The 12125-nt window shown below is 39.2% G+C and overlaps 1 protein-coding gene across 1 annotated transcript; it reads right to left on the bottom strand.

Annotated features, from left to right (window-relative positions):
- Window positions 1-5642: 5642 nt before the first annotated feature.
- On the bottom strand, window positions 5643-11993 carry LOC103389136 (roquin-2-like). Its single transcript, XM_017038885.2, has 7 exons — window positions 11680-11993; window positions 10131-10295; window positions 9749-10022; window positions 9110-9194; window positions 7623-7818; window positions 7352-7515; window positions 5643-6430 (listed from the first exon to the last, which is right to left on the bottom strand). Exons 1-7 carry the CDS (start codon window positions 11824-11826, stop codon window positions 6295-6297), a joined length of 1167 nt encoding a protein of 388 aa, XP_016894374.1. The 5' UTR covers window positions 11827-11993; the 3' UTR covers window positions 5643-6294.
- Between the last annotated feature and the right edge of the window lie 132 nt (window positions 11994-12125).

Below are 12125 nucleotides of genomic sequence, written 5' to 3' on the forward strand. Positions count from 1 at the left end.
ACTAGTAAAGGTAAGTAAAAGGGAAACCTTTCACAATGTGATATTTCCAAGGAAATAAAGAGAATACCTAACAGTATTATTCATCATGAGGGCATTTTGAGATACGCTGTCTCTGAAGGATTGTATCGTCCTCATTCTGAAACATTACACAGTTGCCCCAGTGATTTTAACATTTAAATATAGATGAACTTCACAGGTCGTATATAAATGAGTGTCTTTATATAAAGTCCATCTAACGATGGCGCCAGACTTTATACAACCACAGATGTGTACCATCTCTTAGGTTCTTCATTTATATTTCAATCGAACAATAGATTTTTTGCAAATAAAATGTCTAATACAGACATGAATAGTCAATAAAAACATCAGTTCATCGTATGTCTTACAATCAACAAACAAGCTTTTTTTTCAAATCTCATATTATACAGAATAATGAGACAATATTTTGTATATTAAATTTTTTTTTAACATTTTGATAGCAAATTCTTCATATTGAAAACAAAAACGCTGACTTAGAAGATACTGAGAAAAAATACCACAAAATAACCAAATGTGGTAACAACATCAACAACAATAATAATAACCATATAAATTATAAAACGATATTTAGTTTTTTTCATGAGCAAACTAGTAAAATGCTGCAAGCAAACATCAGCACTTGACGTGGCCACACAGTGGGCATGTGCAGAACTCTTACAGCTTTGGGTGTGTTGTATCACAACTACAGAATCATCAGTACTCCTCCGCCGTCACAACAGGTACTATTCCGCATGCAGGGGGCAGGATGCAGGGAGGTGGGCGGAGTACTAGACAAAATATTGACACCATATAAGAAATGGAAGTAGCCTTTCCAGTCTCAGAGTGGAGCCGCACAAGCAGACTAGAAATGATTTGCCGAAGGTAATTCCTTATGAATGAAAGTGAGAAAATGAAATTAAGATTTTGTTACAGTTTTTAAATATCTCATTTATAGATAAAATATGCATTAAAGCACAAGATACTGTGTGTGCTGTATAAGGGCTCTTAACATCGACTGCAATCAGGTTCAACAGGCAGAGTTGTAGTCAAGTCCTCATCTTTCAGTGCAAATTTAAGCCCCGGGTCAACAAAGATTTCAAATTTTAAAAGTCTGTTTAGTGGTTATGGTATTAAGTCATAGGTTAAAGTTGAGTCCTGTGTTTGGACTCATCCGTTCTTCTTGAACTCGAGGAATAGTGTTTAGAACAGGCGTGGGCAAACTGTTTGACTTGCGGGCCAAGAATGTCCTAAAATTGAACAGGGGGGCCGGGTCAGGAGCAGATAGATGGAGGGTTTGTGTTTGAACTAAGATAAATGACATGGAAAAGTCCTACATAAAGGCTAAAATGTCACCTATCTATACCATCTATTGGGGAAATGTGGGTATTGCAGGAAAAATGCAAACGTATAATGATAATATAAATAAATTATATGATTTGGAAAGGTTTGGTGGGCCAGATTAAAAAGCTGAATGGGCCGCATCCGGCTCCCGGGCCTTAGTTTGCCCATGCCTGGTCTAGAACTTAAACTCAAAAAACTTAAACTTAAACTTCTTTAGACCCTAGGGACTTGGAGATACTGGGACAAGCAAAAAAAAAACCTTTTGGTCACTTCTAATGTGTAACTTTCTTACTCACTGGCGTCCGACTGATTACACTTTGGTCATCAACAAATGCTGCACTTTTATGTTGTCTATTTTTAATATAGTGCTTAGCATGACTGCCTTGCTAGCAGAGTGTCCTAGGTTCCATTCCCAGAGAAACCACATGCTTGGTACTTCCAGGGATCAGCCTGTTGCAGCAGATCTCCTGTTCACACAAGAATGTCCCCAGTGTGAATGAAGAGAAGTTCAAATTCAAATTTTAAAGGGATGTGACCCAAAACCACAGAGTACTCCTCCCAACCTAACTCTTTTCTTCAGTGACCTGCACTGGGATTAGGAACTCTGAGGACAAACTTCATTTTCTGTGACATGCTCTCCAACTTTTCTTTGATGACTTGGACCTGGATGGACAGACCTGGACATGAACACTGAGGACTAGTCTACAACTGTGCCACATGCAGACTGGTGGAGCCAATATTTGATCTTATAAACCCAGTATGTCTGAGTCTTTCAATGTATCATTGTGGATTCACTCTGCAACTGCCGGGTGGCATCCACTTTTCATAGACTGTTTATGGGAGTACAGGACACTACACTACACTGTTGGCAGTGATGGTTTGGAAATCGGTAGGGTGCTCACAGCTGCTAGGTTGGGCTAAACAAACACGTTGAAAGGAATAGAGAGAGTCAAGTTGATGTCGGCTCGCTGTTCGTGCAGAAAGTAGTGTGTGTAGTTTCCCCATTCATTGATACAGCTAATTGTTTCTATTGACAGGCAAAAGAAAACTTTATCAAAGTACTGTCAACACTGGCAGACAGTATAATACTGTACGTGGTTACAGTTCAGGTAAAATCTACCACTTAATATGCAAAGCCACAAAACCCAACACTAGTACCTAGCCAGCTTTTGTTTATAAGTCCTGTCTGTGAGAGAAGGCTTGAATGCTGTCATTATATTTCAATGTGACTGATGCATTTTCAAGGTTTCAAGGTTCAAAAAGCTTCATTTGGAGATAAAGTGCTTCAAAAGGCATGGAAACTGCAATTACATACAGTGTGAGACCAAAAGCTGATTGTCAACCCCTTTGACTCGTGTTATTTTGGCAGATATACTTGGGATAAAGGGTAACAGCTAAAAATCACACACAAAAAGTGAAAGAAATTCTAAAAAACAATTTAGCTCCAGATTAATTTCTCAGTTTGCCAAGAAACACAACAAGAGAGTTTATCCAGAAATAGCTGATAGTTTTTTGCACCAAAAACCACTAGTTACAAGAAGCTGCTAAGAACAGCTTTAAGTTTAAACAGCAATAGTTAAAAATATTAGCAAAAGAAAGGTGCCAAAAACACATTTTGTCATGACAAAAAAGGTGGCTAAAATGATAGCTTAAAGCTTTGAGATTTAAGCTGCAACTTATGAATACAAAAAGAGCTCACAACAGGTAACCAGGTTCTCAAACCCCGGCCCCAGAACCACTTCTTCTTCAATTCTATGTCAGTAATAAATAAATCCTCTCCTTTAAAATGTCTTTATATTTATTTGCTTCTTTATACATTTCTTCATTAAAAGAATGACCAATGATATATTCAACAAAACTACATTTTCTAAAATAGCTGTGGTTTTAAACATCAAACACTGACATGCCCTTCAGTGTCATGAAGGTGGCAGCAGTGAGCCTCATCTCTTTTGACTTTGAGTCCTCCAACTTATGACACACCAATTGAAACTAATGCCCAGTTCCATTACGTGTAGCACAAATATTCTTGCTGAGTAGCAGAGCAACTCAAGTCTCCCCTGAGCTTTTCTGACAGAGAGCTTTTAGCCCCCTCTACTGGACAAAAAGACAACTACAAGAGCACGTCTTTCTTAAAAACTAGTTAAATATGACAGGGCACTGGCAAAAATATTTTACTATATTTGTATTGTATTGTATTGAATATACTGAATACAACATATATTGATACTGCATGGTGTGAACGTTGACACAGCAAACAAAGGCAGCAAAAATCAAACTTCATGGCCATGGATTACTGTCCGACACAGCAAACAAAGGCAGCAAAAATCTTCAAAAAACTTCATGGCCATGGATTACTGTCATTTCATGGTCAGATTTAAACCTCTTATTTTATTTCCTTTTTTTTTTACCTGCTCAACTGAATACTCAAAAAAACAAATGACTAATGTTTGAAGTTGTACCTCAGAAGTGGTTGTTTTGAACAGATATGTCCACCTCCTCTGAAATGAGATGTCAGATATATACGTTTAACAGAGGTGAACATGTTACTGGTGGTCAAGTCAGATATATTCACTGTGTCTCTCTTCAAATAGAAAACTGATTTAAACAAATCCAGTTATATGTATATGCAGTATATATTATATACACATATATTCTGTATAATTTACCTTCTCTGTATAGGGTTTACTGTATTACATAGTACAGCAGATATACCAAAGGTTTGGTCCTAGGGCCATTTTTTGACCTTGTTGTGTTTAAAGTTGGAAAACAGATAAGGTTTCTTTACTTTGTTTTTGAACATTCTGACCAACCTTCAGCTATTTCCACCTTACAACAACTATGTTTTTGGCAAACTAAAATATTCTTTATTCATTATTTTAGCAGTTTCCCATTCAGGATAGCTTTTATTTATTATTTGTTGGTAATTATACTAGTTACCCACATTGGCTTGCTGTATTATTGCAGACCTAGTATGTAAGATATTTGCTTATCAGTTTACCATTTTCTGACAACATTTAGCTAAAACTTGCATCAATCAGTGTTGTAGTAAATATCGGGAAATGCTAACTTGACTATTTGATTTAATTATTGGCAAGAATATGTTGGCCGTCAGGTGTTTTATACTATCATAATATTGCGAACGTCCATAGTGTGTACACTATTAGGCATTAAGACTACTCCACACAAGCCAGGAAGCCTAATTTCTCTGAGGAGTGTGAGGGGGAGACAGGTCTGTGTGGAGACAACAGTGAATCAGACTTTGGTGTCCTACGTCACAAAACAAAAAAAACAAAAAATAAAAAAATAAAAACAACTTTAAGGCAAGATGATTGTCATCATCATCTCTGTGATAACTTAAAACAAGTAACAAAATACTGATGTCAGGACAGACAACTTCACAGAAGTTAGCACAGAGCAAACACCTAGAACCCAGAGATTTAAGAAAAGGTAACCAAAAAAAAGACAAAGAACAGGAAGAGGGAAACATGGCGTGGAAATCACAGGTGATATCAAAACAAGGAGTGGACCTAAGTTTGTGCCTACAAATGTAAAATTCCAGTGTTCAATGTGGGTTTTTTTTTTAGGATAGGCCTCCCGAAAAGCCATGGCAGAAAATGTTAAATTTACATTAGTTGTCATTATTTTATATATTATTTTGGAAAAAGAAAGCCAATGTAGAGGATTTTAAAGGTCAAATTTTGTCTCACAACAGAAAATATCTGTTTTAAGGTTTAGCTCAATGAATCCACCATGAGAGAAGGATTCAGGTTAAATCCTGTCAAGTCCATGCTAAAACCCAAAGGTTCAGTTCATTTGGGCCACATGGGACTGGTTTCTGACCCACATATTTTGAGTGAAGCCCAGTTGACAAACCCATACGCTGCCTCTCCCTAGTTTTCCCAACTAACGATTCAACTTAGAAACAAACACAGTTATATGACAACTGTGTCCATCCCTCATGACCTTCAGTCCTCAAAGACCGTTAACAAACTGAAAAGAGTGTGACTAAGTCATTCTGCTGTGTGGTCTTGTGACAGTCGAGAGGCCAATGTTTCAACGATCATATGACTCATAAAAGACAAGAGACTTGTTTAACGGTTGGCACAGTGACATCCTTTGTTGTCTGCAACCACTTCCCTTTTTTGTTTGACGCTGCAGGCCGAGAAACGGCCGCTGAAGTTCTGTTGTCTGTCACACAACTGATGGTCAAATGGTTATACAAACGTTAGAGGAAACACAGACGGGGAAAAAGTTCACTTGTGGACAGCGTTAATTTGAACAGGGGGGGGGGGGGGGGGGATTAATAATTATCACGTAAATGGAGGAGGCCAAAATATCCCATAATAATAAAAAAACCATGAAAGCTGACTAGGCTCAGCTTGTGAGCACAGAATTGTTGCTACTGTATCTGGCTGGTATCATGCCTCTATGCCTGCGTATCCTTACTTTGCATCACCGTTCACTCACTTCAGCTGACACTAAAATAATATGTTATAATCAGCCTTTGCTTATTTAAATCCCCAAAATGAATTGCCTTGAATATTAGAATATGAATATTAGAAGTGTCAGTGCTCCATGTAAGAAGTGACATGGGAGTTTTGAGTATTATCAAATTTGTAAATTAAACCCCAAAAAAACAAACATAGTCACATTGACTAGGGCTTTGAACCACAGATATAGATGATTTCTTCAACTATATCAGGAGAAGCATATTCAGGTTAAGGATTTAGAGTGGTTAAAATTCTCTTTGGAGTTTGACACAACTAGAAAGTAACCACTTAGCTGACAGGACGTCTCTGCCAAGTCTGTGACTTTTACCTCAGTCATTTGAGTTTCATTGATGAAGACTGGAATTCAGTTGGAACCCATTTGAACAGGACCTGTTTGTCAGCTAGCAGCTCAGTGCTAACACAACACATGTGACTTTTATTCCCCTTAGCTTCCGTTGAGCAGCATCTCTGTTGCGGTGCTCTCAGGACAGGCCTCCCCCAGTCGAGAAGGTCCGGTCCGCAGCACTAGCTTCCCCACACCTAGTCCACCTGAGACCAGCCCTCCAGGAGACAGAGACTTCCTAGGAAACAGGAAATGGATGAGTCATGACACGTAAGTGAGTTTGTAAGGGCATCACACAATCAGACAGTGTCAGGAAGAAATGAGTCGATGAGGCTAAAGATAATAGAATTCAACAGAAACAGGAGACGGGATGTGGTAACAGAGGGTTGATCAGAGCGTTCAGGCAGCAGCACAGACACCTTTATCACTTTTTGGCTTTCAGCGGTGAGTCAGCATTTGATAAGAACTATTGAAAGAACTATCTTAATTAGCTGGCAGCTAAGTGTCTGTGACCTTGGATCTGCAGCTCATTCAGACAGATAGCAGAACTTTAACATTACTGACTGAGACGTTGTCCCATTTTTTCAGAGATGAATAAAATCTGGCAGAAACAGCCACTGAGTCAAGTGTGGTCTTTAAACAGCGTACAGTCCGGTTTATATTCAGCATATATCTCTTATTTATTTCACGTACAGCATGGCTTAGGAGGTACCTTTGTAGCAACCATGACGCCTAGTGGCTTTATGAGGTACTGCAGGAAAAATGTGGAATTTTAATTCAATCCTATTAAATGCAAAACATGTATGCTTATATATTTCGCTAGGGTTTGTCAAGTTTAATATGTAAAAAACGTTTTCATACAATACATAGAAGTATAAAGTGGTGTCACTTACTGTCTAAAAATCACTCTAGTAATGCATCCCACTCCTGTTTTGTCACATCTGGGCCACAAGGTGGCAGCCCCGTTGGCATTTATTTTATATTGCTACTCTCACCAACAGTTTATTCAAATAAACACATACGTCAATCAAAAACTATGTCAACAAAATGCTGAATGTACAGTCACTGACTGTCAGTGTATGTGTGCATTTACAGTATATGTCTGTGTATAGAAGTTGAAAACAGACAGGTGAGTGCAGTGTTTGTCATGGTAATTTACCTGAAAGCCATCTTTTTCAGCAGGTGAGCGTCCACCTTCTCTGTGAGAGGAGCCCCTGTATGAGGGTGTTCCTTTGTAGGAGAGGAGAGGAGGGGTGAGGAGCAGGTGGGAGGAAGAAGGTGGGAAGCATCCTGAGACTGTGGAGGAGTCAAGTCTACAGACTTCTAGGAGAGTAGGGACAATCAACAGAAAACAAAAAAAACAGTAGGTTGAAGTGAACTGTGGTGTCTTTATATACATCCAACGTAACTGGACCAACACGAGTCCTGACCTCCTGCTGGTCCGGATCCTCCAGGTCCAGAACACACAGCTCCAGCTCAATATCTGGGTCCGGCTCTGGTTCACTCTCAGCCTGGTCCTGATCTGGGCTGTAGGTGGTCTGATGGGCTTGTAGATCAGTAACAATTTTCTCTCTGCTGCACATAGAAGCTTGACAGTCGTGAAGCTCTGGTGCACAAAGTTGCTCACTAAAAAAAAAACAACAACAAAAAAATCAACAAACAAAATAAACAGACATAGAACGTGTGTATCTTTAGGAAACAATGAGAAAATATGACCATATTTGTGCTAACCGTCAATCATCATTTTGGAGATTTTACCTTTTATTTTAGCAACCTGAGCTAATTTGCTGTACTTTTATCTTCAGCTTTTAGTAATAAGTAGGTTCAGTTTCATTCACCTTTTGCTTTTTTTAAATTAAGCTGTTGTTATAGGGCTGGTGAAATCGAGGGCTGTCGTTTGTCTGTCCATTTATTGATGCTTTAATACACAGTTCATACACAAGTTACTGTTTGTACGCAATGAAAGAGATTAAAATTCCACCTTTTCCACGATCTTCAGGTGAAATATATTTTAGTACTGATTTGAGTTATACTTTTACATAATGTACCTGACATTTTTCCATCATTTGGATTAGTCAAAAATAAAATACATCTACCTGTTGTTATGTGCCTTTCTGTTCTGTTTCTTTGGAACCGAAACAGGCTGCCACAGGAGGCGCCATTAAGTACATGGTTGCAGCTCATAGGCTGCTGATGACCACTATAAATTGCACAATACCTTGACTAATTATTTTTAAACCTAAATTCATTTCTGTGCAAACTCCAACTAATATATTTGGGCTAATAGTAAATGCTAGCTTTTGCAGCTACTTACTGTAGTAAAATATATATTTGATCCACTTTCAAGCTACTTTTAGACTTTATTTTACCAATTTTTGTCAAGTTAAAACATTCTTTTTTTAAAATAATTTGTTTTAACCTTTAGCAGTTTTGTCTCATTTAGCTACAAGGTTATTTCTATGGTCAATTCAAGTTCACTTTCAGTGCTTCTAAGCATTTTTCAGCATTTTATTTTTTAATTTTCCACTTTGTTAACTTCTGACTGTAAAATTACCAGGTGGCTATAAAGGCTAATTTTAGAAAGCATGTTGCCATTTATCCAAAAAAAAACTAAGAATGGTTAGATTGCATTTCTGGCAGGTCAGTGTGTTTTTATCCACCAGGCCGTTGCTCTATTTTTAGTCTGAGCACCGAGAGGAAATGGCTGCTGCACAGAGAGATAGAGGAGGGATGAGTAATTAGGAAGGAGAGCGAACCAAAAATAACCTCCGCTCCCTTCTATAAAAGATTTGGTCGTACCATTGGACACAAATTCTCTAATTATAATCCCGTCATTTTAATGTCTGGTTTGCATTTGGCGAGAATGAGATCTAAATATAACTGGCTAAAAAAGGGATTTTATGCTTTCATCATGTACCTTTCTAGGAAACTGGAGTGGCTAGAAGAGTCTGAACCTCTGGAGCTCCACCTGTAGTCACTGTGGTCCAGGTGTGGACTGTAATCTGGAAGAGTTTCAAGCAACATTAATAAGTAAACCCAAATGGAAATCACCCCACCTTTAAACAGGATTTTCTTAAGTAAAAACAAAGGGCAAAGTAAAAATAAAGGGCTTCACTTTAACAAGTGCCTACTAAGCTATTTGTGTTTACAGATGAGTGTAAGTAAAAAAAATCTATTTAATTATTATATCAGTCCAAACACTTGTACAGGTGGTATTTCAGAGGATTTCTTTTTTGTAAATTCTGGGATGTTCATGAAAAGAAAAATGATCAGACAGACTAGATTCAAAATTTCAAGGACTTTTACAGGTTTCCATTCAAAGTTTGTAGCAATTTAATGACTGCTCTGATTTCAAAATGAAAAAGGTTGAGGAACATAACACAGCTCAGCACTTGAAAAAAAAACGTAACGCTGTTACGCTGTTTGCACTTGAAAAAAAAACGTAACGCTGTTGAATAAAACTGATATGTTCAGGACTTTAAAATCGACATTAAAACATGTGCAGAAAAAGAAAATTCAACAACAGTGAGCAACGCTCTCTATGATCCCTCCTTGCCTTTAAAGTTGATGGGTGTGGTGCTGGTACTTCTCTGGCAGGCGGTGGCCTGGACAGGATCGGTCGTGTGATAGCCTGTGCGCGAGGCCCTGGATATGGCCCCCCACTTAGAGATCATGGGCCCCTCACTGAAGGGAATGATTGGATCTTCTTCTTTCATTCGACGGTAGTGGTCCAGAGAATGCAGCCACCGCTTTCCCACACTATTGGTACCAGTACTCCCACTGCCGCCTCCACCACCAACACCACCTCGGCTACCGCTGTTGTCTAAATCCTGCACAAATAAAAATAAAGGGCACTGTTAGAAAAACACCCAGACAAACAGTAGTTAGTATCAGACGGCGTTTGTACTTATGGACAGCATGAGTGGGCTGAATCTCACCGAGGGCTCTGAGCAGGAGTGAGGAGGCGTGTGCGTCAGTGTCTCAGGCTCAAAAGGACTAAGGCACGGGCCAATGGAACCACAGGACCATGGAGAATAATGTGCTAAACTTTCCTCTCCTCTGTACCTGCAGCCAGCACACTGACCTCCACTGCTCTCCAAACGCTGTGAGGAAGAGGCAAAGAAGAAGAACTGAGTGGAGAACAATGACTTCTAGATTGGATGACTTTGATTCCCAGACTGGAGAACTTGGAGTTTTAGATTGAAGGACTTAGATTTCTAGACTGGACGATGTCGATCTCTACACTGCAGGCAGTCGTTTGTTCACACTGGCAGTTTGTTGTTTACAGGTTGACATTGTGAGCAACTCCCTCGAAGATTGAAGTTGGAGCTCATTTCTACCAAAAGACAGTGATGGATAAAGGTTTGGCATTCCTTCTCCAGTCCTACTTTTTCCATGGACAGTAGAGGCATCATTGACATTCCTTTGCTTGTTAGTTCTAAGTTCATTAGTGTGAGTATGAGATATATTCAGGCAAAATTTACAGAATGGTCTACAATCTGTGCCCTAAACCACGCCTTTGGCCTAATTGGTCCACAGAGGACCACTTACATTGAGATTTGATTTTTCTTGCTTTGATGTCACATCACATATTACTATTACATCATGCAGCCAAATATTAGCCAAGTTAACGAGTTATTTGTACATTTTATGTAAGTAAATTTGACCTTAAACAACACACACAAATGTCTAACACAACAAGTGGGTCCACCATGATAATAATCAATGTCAAAGCAGCTAAAATACAGTATGCCTGAGGCCAAAGATGCCTAATGACGGGTGTAGTTGATGGTCGCTGTCACAGGGGATTTAACAAGCCCAGCCAAAGGTAAGGAAGTGGATTTATGTCCCCCCCTGTAACACACTACAGTTGGCTGCTCACTAATTTGGACTTTCTGTCACAGCCGGTGCTGACATGACACTCTGCTGTCAGTCCAGGGGCATCATTATATTGGAGCCGTTTGTCTCCGTGACCACAGTTGTGCCTGTTTGTGCTTGTTGCAGTAGAATCAGGGTCATTAACTGAGACTGGTGAACAATTACCCCGACATCTGTCCCCGTTGTTTCTCCGCTCCTTTAATTAGAGCATGGTTTAAAGGTAGATGTTGTCCAAAAAGTGTCTGGACTTAAGTTCAACACTGCTCTCTGTCAGCTGAAAGCCTGAGTCACTGCTTGTTAAAGTCTGTCTTCAACCTATTCTCTCCCTCTCACATACACACACCCACACATGCACACAAGTTACAATTGTGCATTGCTATGATATCGTCCTCCACTGTTGCTAAGCAACTATCTCCCACTTAAATAGCATTGGACTCGGTTAAAATGCAAGCTTTTGGGACTGGAATTGAATCCAACACGAAATTTAAAAGAAGGTAAATTGTATTGCGGATTTTTTCACTCTGTTTCAGATACCTGCCGAGAAAATATTAACAAAGACGTCATCATCATTTCAATAAAATCAGCTACACATTCTAGTGGTTTTTCCACCTCAGATCCAAAATCCATGGTGAAGATGTGGGAGGACTGGGAGGGTCTGGAGGTGCTGTGATGGTGGTGATGGTGCGCCCACTGTTCCTGCTTCCTCCTGAACAGATCCTCGTAGCCCAGGGGAACACGACTGTAGTCCTGAGTCATGAAAAGGAGAAATTAAAAACAGGAGAAATTACTAAAAGGATATAAATGCTGAATTAATTAACAGTATAATGTTTAGAAAACCTTTACCATGGAATTGAGACTCATATACTGTAAATATATATACCATAATTTCCAGACTATAAGCCCCTATTTTTTTTTCACACGCTTGCGGCTTAATCAATGATGTGGCTAATTTATGGATTTCTACGGGCTAACGAAGTTCATACCTCTAGCGATCAATGACTTTTCTGGTAGACTACTGTGTGTTATACTAGTAGCGTACGTCTGTCTGTGAATGG

Source organism: Cynoglossus semilaevis, chromosome 14 (genome assembly GCF_000523025.1).
Source record: "Cynoglossus semilaevis isolate Cse_v1.0 chromosome 14, Cse_v1.0, whole genome shotgun sequence".
NCBI lineage: Eukaryota > Metazoa > Chordata > Actinopteri > Pleuronectiformes > Cynoglossidae > Cynoglossus > Cynoglossus semilaevis.

Excerpts from the sequence above, each read along its gene's own strand:
- LOC103389136 (XM_017038885.2), bottom strand. The coding sequence starts at position 11,826 with ATGACTCAGGACTACAGTCGTGTTCCCCTGGGCTACGAGGATCTGTTC. Across the intron at positions 9,195-9,748 it reads CACACCCATCAACTTTAAAG|ATTACAGTCCACACCTGGAC; the intron begins GCAAGGAGGGAT and ends AAACTCTTCCAG. Across the intron at positions 6,431-7,351 it reads CTGAAAAAGATGGCTTTCAG|GAAGTCTCTGTCTCCTGGAG; the intron begins GTAAATTACCAT and ends CCTGTTTCCTAG.